This window comes from Lates calcarifer, linkage group LG7_1 (assembly GCF_001640805.2).
Source record: "Lates calcarifer isolate ASB-BC8 linkage group LG7_1, TLL_Latcal_v3, whole genome shotgun sequence".
NCBI classification, from domain to species: domain Eukaryota; kingdom Metazoa; phylum Chordata; class Actinopteri; family Centropomidae; genus Lates; species Lates calcarifer.
In genome coordinates, this window is record NC_066839.1 from 20,210,278 (window position 1) to 20,222,512 (window position 12,235).

Here is a 12,235-nt window from a genome sequence, read left to right on the forward strand (position 1 = left end):
TAAGTCAATTTTAAGAGAGAGATGAAGATGGAGAAATACTAGAAAGAGGGAAGAATGACCTCTCCTGTGAGTCAGTTTACTAAGTAATCTTTTGTTATCACATGCAAAAGTCACAGTACTCTGTGTGTGTGTGTGTGTGTCATACAGCTAAACAACAATAAATTCATTGACATTGGGTGAGAGGCAGGCAGGTTTGAATTTAGAACCTTCTTGCTGTAAGGCAGCAGTGCTAACCTCCATTACCTAAATACTGCCCTCATGATGTTCATAGAAAATCTGTTCCAGTCGCATTTACATTTCCCACAAAAATATGTTTACTGTTGCACATTAGTTGTATGGAAACTTTTAGGAGACTGGGTCGTTTTTATCAATTTGTCTGTCTTGAGGGAAGCAGAGGAAATAGACGATGTGAACAGGGGAATCGTTTTGTAATAACAACCATCTGATTGGCTGAGACTGAGCAGCTGAAAAGTTGACAGTCTCAGTGATCACATAGGAAGCTATGAGAGGAAATGTGCTGGTCTGTTTAGGCCAAAAATTACCCCTGAGAGTTAAATAAAATTACCCTCATGACTGGGAAATTAATGAGCACTGTAAACAAGCAATCGTTGTATGTCAGTAAAGTGCCATAAAACAATGACTTTGATGAGAGGGCTCCACAAACCCTTCCTGAAATAACATCAGCACAAGGAACTTCTTAAAAACACTGCATCAGTACTGCAGCTTGTTTGTTGATGGTGGTTTAGTTTGGTTCAGCAGATTCTAGTGATAGAAGCGAGACACTGTATATTGTTGTTTTCTCACAGCACTAACACAAAGATTTTAGATTAGAGGGCAAATCTCTGCGTGTGGTCTTCAGTGTGTAATGTGAAGGATGTAACAACAGCAAACAAATAAAAATCCACGCTCTCCTCTGCAGTAACTCTGCTGATTATCAGAATTTTTGCTGAATAATCCAGCTTCAGCCAAGATGTGACTGATCCACTTTAAATACAGTTGCTCAGTGTTTGTCATGAAAAATTCAGTGTTATTAGATACATCCATTCAGTTCTGGCAGGCAGCAATACTGCAATCTCTGGCCTCTTGATACCTTATATAATGATCATTTCAAAGAGTAGCACAAGGTGAGGTATATACAAATTAGATTTGGGAAAAAGAGAGCACTGTTATTGGTTTGATAATCTGTGTTGGCAGAACTGAAGTTAAAGGTATCAGAGTTGGTATCAGGAGAGAAAAGATCCAATCGGCGCGGCCCTTTCTAAACCCCAATCACATAAGACGTTCAGTCAACTGAAATGTCTCACAGTCCTGGCCACATAAAGCCACAGCCCCACCCGGTCAAGGTTTCAGAATAGTGTGTCTGTCCTTCAGCTGCCCTAAGCATTCAGTCCCTTTATTACATTCCATACAGTGTGTATCAAAGGTTTGCAGAGATCTCAAAACAAGGCCCCCAGGTTCCTGCTCTCATCATTGTTATATATATTGCATGCTAAGATTTATGTAAAGATAAGCAGCTATGTAATTAATCTGATACGGATTAAGATCACATTACATGAAGCACACATTAGCTATGTGACATTGCAATACACTCTGATACCTAAAGGGTTTTCAGGTTGAATGAAAATCTTTCTCATTGATAAACACATTGATGAGGCAGTCTGGTCTAAAATCTTATCAGAGTGGAAACCGGAGGTGTATACTGTACCATGACAGAATTATCACTTTGAAACCACAGTCACAGTCATTCAGCACACATGTATACTCAGAGGGAGCAGTGTAGCTGGCATGGCAAAAATGAAATCATCTTTAACGCTTGGGGTTTGTCACATTGTTTTTGGCAGACACAATGAATGAGATTTCACTTCCCCCTTTTTTGGTTTGTTTCTATTTTTAGACCAGTCTGTTGCCTGGTTACATAACTTTGGCCTATCAGCAATGAAATTAGTCACTATTTCCACCCATAGTAGTGATGCAGTGACTTAGTCCAATCCGACAGTGTATTAAGGATGTCCTGTCTGCCCTTTTATGTTTCTGTATCATTTTCTTCAGTCTATTGTCTAACTAATCAATCATGTTATTAATTACCTCAAAAGCCAAGGGTCAGGAGAGGCCAAATCAGTAATTCTCCTCTCCCAGTCATTAGTCAGATAAAGCTGCTTTGCCCTTTTCTGTCCAGTTGCTTGTTTATCTCTCTTTGCTTCATCTCCTCTCCTCTCTCCACCATGCACTTCATTGGCCTCTGTACACCCACACCCACACCCACTCCCTCACCCTATCCCACACCTTACCCGATGCTGGCCGAGTATGACATCATGGCAGTGAAGCCCCTTGAACTGTTTAGCTCCCCTTTGAAGTCAGAACAGTTCTTAACTCTGAGCCTCATTAACATTAATGAAGGAGATGAAAATGTTCTCATCTCATATCCCATTCTCCATTCCTGTTCTCGTCAGTGCTCTCTCTCTCTCTGTGTGTGTGTGTGTGTGTGTGTGTGTGTCGTGTCCTGTCCTTCCACCCCATTAGAGACCAAGTAATATCCACATACTGAATGTATATGACTGTGAGATATGTGAATGGGGTTGCTGTGATGTGTCTGTGTCACCTTGAAACTAAAATGAAAAAGTATAATAGGTACATTTGTTGATGGCTAATCAGGTGCTTGTACCCCAAAGAACAGTTCTGCATTTGTGAAGGAAAGACTGTGGAGCCGCTCAGCTGGCTAAGTATTAAGAGTGTGTGAAAACTAGTTAGCAGAGAGTTAGCTAAAAGTAATCAATAAACAGTTAAAATAGTTAGGTACATATAAATGATAAATATGATGATTGAAATAGGAATTGTTTTATTTAGAAATTACATTAGAAAACTGAAAAAAAGGCCAACACTGTATCCTAGAATCCATGGTGATAGTCAAAAACCTTAAAGTCTTCCATTCAAAGCAGCAAATCCTCAGATTACAGAAGCTAAAACCATGGAATTTTTTGGCCTTTTTGCCTGAAGAAATGATCAAATAATTGATTATTGATCAATTATCAATGGAGCTCTGTTCTGATAATTAGGTAAATATGACTGAATGGATAACTAAAAGTAACAGTTAATTTTTAGCTACAAGTATAAAAAATAAAATAAAATTTTGTAATGTATAAATAGTTTAAATGTCCAGCACCTCCAAATGGCAGCAAAACTAGCCAATTTGACAGGTAATTTGTACATTACCAAAAAAAAAAAAAAAAAAAAAAAAAAAAGCATATTTCACATAAGGGGTGTTTGAGCTCATCTGGCTTTTGGGTTATGTCAGACAAAAAACATTTAAACCACTGCTCTTGGCAAAGAAATACCACACTGTAGACATGCTGACAAAGATATCAGCAGATAACACCATAGTGTTGCTCAGTGGAGAGAAAGACAGAGGGAGAGAGTGACTGACGTGTTCAGTGGAAGGGTTAACAGGAGGACGATGAGGGTCAACAAGACTAGATTACTCCAGTCAAGTACTTAACAAGGGAAAATCCTACATTTCACCGATGATTGTCTGACATCATATCCCAAACGTAGGCAGAAGGCAATACATCCACACATAATGTACAGTAATCTGAATGAGGAATGTTAACAATGTTATTGATGGGAGCGAAAGACATGTCTGCTTCCCTCTGCGCTCTATGTTTAAAGTGGATTTTCTCGTTATGTCTCATGTTGCATGTGTTGCTCTTTTAGTCGCCACATGTTCTCCCTCTCACCACACTTTTGCAAGCGATTTCTCCGGCTTTTACCTCACAGTGCTTATAAAGAAGTGGAACATTGGGGCCTTCAGCTGAATCACACACACTTACTGTATAATCGCCCTCCACACAAGTGCAAGCCACAGTGCATTCAACTCACAAAAATGCACAGACTGCATGACTAAATGACTGAAACTTTTGACATTTTAGTATAAAATGGTGCAGACTGCAGATATCTTGACACAGTGGAATCTCTCTAACTTTACTTTCTGCCAGTGGTTGGAAAATGTTTTAGCTGTTGACCAAGGACATATGCAAAATTCAACTGTCACACAGGCAGAAATAATGGCAACACAATGAAATTGTCCTTAATTTCCCCAGATTAGGCTGACAGAACAGCTGCTAGAACCAAATTACTGAACTGCTTGACTTATGGATGGATTCATTTGTTTATTGTTGCAAATGTCACTGAGTCTGATGTGCAGTCCAGCGAGAAAAACAGAGTTGGGAGGTGATGTTTCTGCTCAATTCCTCCTCAAACAAGTGCAAGTATAAACAGAGCTCACTTTGCTTCTTTTTAGAAATGTAATTCTGGTGTTTTTGAACCTGAGCCTTCTTTTCCCATGTTTTTGGGTGTAAATAATTGATAGGGACACACTAATCTTTGGAATCGGTGCAATATTGAGCAAGAGCCGTGTACTCGGCACTTATGAAGAGCTGCTGGGTAATCCAACTGGGCATTCATCCTTGTCAAAGTAGTTGACATGCTCTGATTGTTATTGTAAGTGTATGACAACATTATGGTTAGGACTTTCATTAAAGAATAAAATCCTTTTTGTTTAATTAAGAAACATTGCTGTATATTGCAGTGATTTTACTAGAACACGGGAGCTGCTGGAACACCACCACCTCGATCTGTTAGTGTGTTTGTGTTACTGTGTGACTTTAAGTGGTGGAAGAAGCATTCTGATCCTTTACATGAGTAAAAGTACTACACAGTAACAGTGCCCATTGGATTACACTGCAGCAGCTTTATCCCCAGTCAATCATTTACACCCACACATGTGAAAATATAAGGCTCAGGTTCAAAAATAACAGAGTTATCTGCTAAATATCAGCATTCTCATATATCACACGTCAGTTTAACTCTACACCTTAACACCTTGAAGAGTATGGATGGGTGAGTTTAAAAAATGCTTGAAAAATTGCAGTTCTGAGCCTTTGTGAAAAAAGGGATCTTAGTCTCAGAGATATGAGGTTTAATATTGCCTGTAGAATATGTAAAAATCCTCAGACAGAGAAGCCAGTCATGAATTAATTATCCAGCCTTCATTTCTTTTCTCTTCTTCATTAGCAGCTCCTGTTTGTTTCTACTCACAGATGTGGCTGGTTAGATTTAGGATATGGGCTGAGATCTTAACTCTTAATGTAGCTTCTATACAGATTTGTGGTAAAAGTAATGGAAATAAAAGCCCACAAGTTCATCAGCTGCTGCAGAGTGTTAACACAGTTCAGCTTGTGTTGTCATAATGAAGCACATTAGCAGAGGTGTGAAAGTGTACGTGAAAGCTGGATGTGTGGATGTGTGAGAAGGTGTGGATGTGGATACACACTGTACTTGTGTGTGTGTGTGTGTGTGTGTGTGTGTCTCCTTGAGTCAGCCACACACTTGTAAGTATAAGCACGCAGTACACACAGGAGATAAATGTTTCAGAGCTGTTTCAAGAAGATTCTGTATTTTTCTTACGGAAATGATTTCAGACTTGGAGTGAGATGCATGTTAAGTAGCTTTGGCGCGTGCAGAAGACAGTTTGCTCTGCTGTGTCTGTGTGTGCACATGTATAAGCCCTATTCACGCTTGACATTCAGTGTTTTTGCTCGTCAGCGTTGACCCTCCATTTTCATGCATTTCCAACCTTGAAACAGATACGTGTAAAAACACAAGGTGTGAGTCTGAGTGGATGTGGATCTGTCCTCTTCTTGTCATTCCCCCCTGGCTCCTTTCACTCCTTTTTCTCCATTTTCTCTCTTTTCATCTCCCAAAGCAATTTACTCATCTCTACCTCTGAATCTCTCCTCCCTCTTTTTCTTTCTTTTCCCATCTCACTTCCAGTCTCTTTCCCTCCTTGTATTTATGTTGTCAGTATTGCCGCGACATACAGAAATTCATACCTCAAAAGTGTTTTCTTCTCACCTGTTTTCTCCTCTGTCATTCTCTGTCATCTGTATTTTCAGCAGAAGTCATGCAATGAATAATTGACTGTTTCCCTCCCTGCAGTCTGTCACTTCCTCTTTCACAGCAGCCCAGTGCTGATGTATAAAATGTATCGGCTCTTTTAGACTCTTCAAATATTATTGGACCAAATGGATCAAAATCTGACATTAATTAGTCATTTTGCTGAAAAAAATATTCTCTGTTTGCTGGCATTCCTTTTCCAATTATTGTGCATGGGGAAAAATGCTGTTTGGGCCAGCGTGCTTCACGTGATGAACATGGAAGCTGTAGTAAAGCGGTTTCAACAAGTCCTCCTTTATAACCATATAGATCGTTTGTCCCTACCCTCTGATACAACCAATGGGAGCACCCCACCAGGCGTCATGGTTACAACACACAGAGTGTACTGGACCATCGTTGCCATGATTACAATAATAAACATGTGGTTAAAGTTATGGATCAGTCATGATTTGGTTAGGTTTTAGCCCAAAAAATAATTGGGTAGGTTCAGTTCCACATAGGAACCAAACAGCAGTTTCCAGTAAATTGCTGTCCGTTTAAACACAAGACACCAAACTGCTTGGTGCCCAGCCATGAAACAGATCTCATTAGTGTTTTGCTCATAGGCTGACCTTTATTATTCATTAAATATTATTCTTAATATCTCATAAGGAAGGATGTGAATGGTTATGGATTTGTTTGCACTGCACTGTAGGTTTATTGGAAGTTGTTCAAACTGATAAATCACATCACTGATGATATTTGTTTGCTAAATACAAAAGGGAACATGTTTGTAATAAGTTCAGCTTGTTGACTCCAGTGTGCTGTGTTTAATAACAGAGGTTACTGCCATGTTTAACCATGTCAAACAGTGATGACAGCCTGATATTTTCCAAATGAATGGCTGTTTTGCATCAATAGTAACATTTTAAAAAGTGCAGTTATAGGAAGACACACTGAAATGTTACTTGGCGTTCATTTTCTGTGTACCAGGATCAAACTGTTGCATTACCCTCGTCCCTTTAATCACAGTTCAGAACAATCCTCAGGCTATTATGACTTTTATACAAAGTGTTCAGTCTGGAAAGGTCATCTTCAAAGAAAAAACACACAAAAGACTGAAATACAGGAAAATCTGAGATTGTTGACAAGCTGGTGTCATATGAGTAGGTATCGATAACTATAGTACCCTGTGTTCTTTGGGAAATGAATGTTTGATCATCAGATCATTTAAAAAAATATATATATATCTCATGATGTTCTCTGTCTCTCTATCTTTTGTCTGTACAGTGAACAGAGTATCTGCCAGGCGCGAGCCGCTGTAATGGTGTACGACGATGCCAATAAGAAGTGGGTCCCGGCTGGTGGTTCCACCGGCTTCAGCAGAGTCCACATCTACCACCACACAGGCAACAACGCCTTCCGTGTAGTGGGACGCAAGATCCAAGATCATCAGGTCAGTGCGTTTCCCCCAAGACCCATCAAGACACATGGAACTGTGTTCATTCAGTACATGAAGACAGCTGGTCAGATTCATGGAGTAAATATAAACAGCTGTAGCTTTAAGAAGTCTATAGTCACTGATTTTTGTTTTGCAATTGACTTATTAGTTGGAACTGATGGAAAGAAAAGGATTAACCCACCACCACAATCAAGATATAAAAAACACAAAAACTGCCAGTAAATAATTCTGTAATAAAATGCTTTGTTTACATCAGTTATGTCTGTAATTTCTTCCAGTTAATATCATTTGAGAACACAATTTAAAGCCTTGTCACACCTTTAAGTCATTGCTGATTTAGTCTGCAAGTATACCTCAACACACAGAATACTGACAACAACTGATACGCTTAAAGGATCATTTTTGAAGTCTTATTTTCCCATGCATTTGAGTGTAAATGATTGATAGGGGCAAAAACCTTTGCAATCAGTCCACTACTGAGAAAGAATGGTGTTCCTGGCAACTGCAAACAGCTGCTGTGGTGTAATCCATCCATTTGTCAATGGAGTCTGCTGGCTTTGAACATAGATACAAAATGGCTGTTTCTGGTTAAACAAGAATCTGATCTCTGATGGAGTCCTATCCATAATGTTGTCAGACTGGAGGTTCAGTTGTCCTTTTTAATCTTTTTCAGGGTTAAGGTACAGCTGACAGAATTCTAACTGTATCCTAATCTTATTTCTGTTATATAACATAGCAAGGAGTCCAGCATGGCCCCATTCCAATGACCCCCCATGTAGCAGACTCGAACACAGTCCAAGTTCAAACATGGACCATGTTGAGTGTGACAAGTTTGGCATTAACAGAGCTGCACATCACAAAGTAGGCTTTAAGTTTCTAACCTAATAGGTCTGAAAGGAGGATAGCAAAGCTGTAGCTGTAACCATATATGGCGTATAAAAATATACAGTTTTATGTACCAAGTGAGGTAAATGCATGACTACATAGCTGGAGAATCCTGTGGTAAGAGCATGGAATGGCTACAGCACCTCGTACTAGCTGTAGTGTCGTTCTGTCTGGAAATGATGGGAGATGTAAAATGTTTAAAAACCCTTACTGAAAAACTGTTTACATTAAATCGAGCTCACAGCTCGACAGCAGCTATAATCCTCAATTTACATCAGAGAATCCCAAGTGGGTCTGATGCACTACAGATATGAATGTGCTTTACATGTGTGTTGTTTCACTAGAAACCTCACCACAAAATACAGCAAGTAGCTGCTGAGAGAAAAGGCATTAATGAGAGAAAGAGGAGGACCACTGAGGACACAACTTGACTGTGTATGTGTGTGTGTGTGTGTGTGTGTGTGTGTGTGTTGACAACATATGAATGATTCCCTCCCAGCAACGCACACTCAATCCCACAGTCCTCTTGGTGTTGTCGTGTGAGTGTTCTTGTAAGGCTGCAGGGAGGGAGGAAGATAACTCATGATGCCTCGGTCTTCTCAGCACTCTGTTTTCTTCTTTTACTTTATGTACATGGTAGTGTACAAACTATTAGAAACACTGACTGTGTGAGTATAACAGTCTGGCACACACCAGTAAGGTCTGTGAAGTACAAAATCAACACTTCTCTGGCACAATCTTGTCCAAACTGAATATTTTGAGGGTTGGATTTATTGCTGGGTGCTTTTTGTTTTGAAGAATTTCCTTTCCTGAACAATCAGGTTTTATGTTTTTAGATATATTATATTGCTGTATATAATATTGCAGACGTTGATTTGCTAATGTCTTTTTTAATGTCTCTTTCCAGACTTCATTGCTGTATATTCTTTCTTGCCATAAAATATTGCTTAAGTTAATAATCAAATGACAATTTTGCCCTGTGGTTAATTTCCATTTTTATTTTCTTTTAGTTGAAAATCAGCTGGATGAAGCAACTGGTTGATGTTTGACTGAAATTTAAAATGTTAAAATGTAACTTTTGTCTACTAGTCCTCTGAGTGTCCATCGACACTCCATCAAAACTAGACTAAAATGTTAGTTGTCTTTGACTAAGACAAGACTAAAATGTCTTAGACGACTAATAACTGACAGACATGGATGAGGCTGACTAAATATGACTAAAAGCAACATGGACTTATCAATCTCAGGACTACGACCAAATTAAAAAATGATCACAAAGTGAAATGGAGGAGAAGTGAGAGAGAGAGAGGAGAATCTGTTGTTCTCACAGTCCCACAGGTTCTGGGGTTCCCACTTTGTGTGACCCACTCTAACTCAAGGAGTCACAGAGGAGTAGCTTGAGGCGTTTTCCTACTTGGCCTGCTGCCCGGGACACTAAAAATCCTGATGTTAGTATTGAAAGCACCTTAAACACAGACTGAGTGTATCATAAAGTCACTTTACAGCCAGGCTGAAATGATCTTTTACTGCATTATGAGTTCCAGTGTTTGTGTTTAATTAGAGTGAGGACTTTTAGCAGGAGAAGATGGGAGGATGTGTCTGTCTGTTTGGAATTGTCTTTGTGATTGGTAGCTTGGTAGCAGGTAGACAGACTTAGTGTCATGCTGAGAGCGAGTGACTGATAGACTGAGAGCAGAATACCTTTACTCCTTATTTTTATGTCTGTATTTGTGCTGCTAAGCCATAAATCTCAGGTCGGCCTTGCAACATGCTGACACAAACACTTTCCCAAGCCTTTTCTAAAATGGTATTTTATGTCAGTTTAAGGTCCTGACACTTCAGAAACACACATATACTGGGCTGCACGCATGTCATGATGACTCATAAAGTTGGGTTGAAATGCATTAGTTACCAGTTACTAGCCGATCTAAAGGACATCTCCTTTTCTCTTTCCATCTTTCCTCTCTGTCGTGCTCATCACCAGGTGGTGATAAACTGTGCAATCCCCAAGGGTCTGAAGTACAATCAGGCCACACAGACCTTCCACCAGTGGCGTGACTCCAGGCAGGTCTACGGCCTCAACTTTGGCAGCAAGGAGGATGCCAATGTATTTGCCAGTGCCATGATGCATGCCCTGGAGGTGCTCAACTCCCAGGACTCAGGTAAGACTACCTTACACTTTTGTACATTTATGTTTAATATTGGTCCCTCACAAGTAAAATAATACTAAAAAAGGCAAGCCTCAGTGCTTTATCACCAGTGGAGATGCTTTGGAAATTGAACCATGAACAAAAAAACCCCACCCCAGGTTCTCACTGCTGTTTTTTTATGAATACAGTAATGGGCTCCTGACAAGGAAATGCACTCATTTGCTTTTTATTACATTAGCAGTCATCAACACACACTCCAGATCCTGCTCCCTTACACTGCCAGCAGGTTTTGATCATATTAAGCCAAATCCAATTTAAACAGATGTAAGTGTTTTAATTATGTAGCTGGAAAAACATCCAGGGTATCCAGCCATCCTAACCCAGGCCTCCATAATAGCAGAGTTGTAACAGAACATAAGGTCACGGCTTTTACACCAAAGATGATGCTGGTTAGGGATTTACATGTATTTAGTGAGTGTTAAGATGAAGCTGTTGCTGTAGTGTGGACCTGTAATGCTGCAGATAATAAGCTGGTTTCATTGTTACTCTGTACAGGAAGAACAGATTGACTAACAGGTAGAAAACATTCAGAGCCAGGAAGCTGTACCACACATGGCGGGAACGTTATTAGAAAAATTTGGAATAACCGCAGACATGTGTCAACAATAAAAATGTTTTTAAGTGAACAAGAATGTCTAATGGGTTTACCAGAAACAGTGATTAGAGTTAACTCGCCACAAAGAGAGAGAGGGCTGCACTTGCTGCTTGCAATTCAACAGCCTTGACTTCTCTTAATCAAAACTTCCATTTAGAGCTGACAGTCTGAAAGCACAGCAGGCAGTTAATGATAAACGGCTCCTGGTAACAGCATCAGTTAATGGGATGATGTATTTTTGGCATCAGTGAGCATGAGTACTACTTACATCTGGCAATTCAAAATCATTTATAAAACCTGTAACGGAGCATAGATGTAAGAATAAAAGGAACAACCTTGTGTCAAGAGGCTGCAAGTTCACATGTGGAGCATGATTAAGGATTCATGTCTCACACACACACACAAGTGCATGTTCGTTCACACAGCCCAGTGTAAATGTGATACAAACATTTGCAGGCTGTACCTTCAGTGGCACACCATGACCTTGGCTCTCTGAAACATGCGCTCATTACGCAGCTCCATCCTCTGGCTGTGAATCTACATTTGCCTGCCTGTCGGAAGAGAGAGGAGGGAGGGGAGGGAGAGAATTGTTACCCAGATGACTGCGTGCAAGTTTTTTGTGCCTGGATTTACTCTCCCAAAGTGAACACTAATCTTCACCTACCACATTTGAAGCTGAAATTGCTGCTGATTCCACTCACCCCCCACTTTTGTTTTCCTTTTTTAATCCAACAAAGATGTAGCAGAGGTTTAAATTGCAGCCTCTTTCCGTGTATTTGTGTGATTCCAGATGCTACTCCACATGACCCACCATGCCCCGCATCCTCCTCCCTCCTCTCCTCTCCTCCCCTCTCCTCTCCATTGTACCGTTCCCTCTTCTCTCCCTAAACCAACACTCTCACCACACTCTAATCCCATCCGCTAATTAACCTGATAGTGATGCGCCTCATTATGCTAATGGTGCTAAGAGGTTTGTGTGGTGTGTTTGTGTGTGTGTGAGGATGAGATGCAGAATAGACTTGTGGAAAATCAGAGAGGCAGAAGCAAAAGAATGAGGGAAGGTAAAGAGAACTTGTGAAAGGATCATGAAAGGAGAGAATGTATCCTAATGAAGGATGTTTTTTATATTTGTTTCATTCATGCTTTGTGCTGTCA

General features: G+C 40.0%; 1 protein-coding gene across 1 annotated transcript in view; it reads left to right on the top strand.

Annotated features, from left to right (window-relative positions):
- Nucleotides 1–12,235, top strand: part of enah (ENAH actin regulator) — a 79,987-nt gene that overhangs the window by 11,138 nt on the left and 56,614 nt on the right. The window contains 2 exon segments of the mRNA XM_018703405.2: nt 7,219–7,384; nt 10,260–10,437. Coding sequence (XP_018558921.1) covers nt 7,219–7,384; nt 10,260–10,437 — 344 coding nt within the window.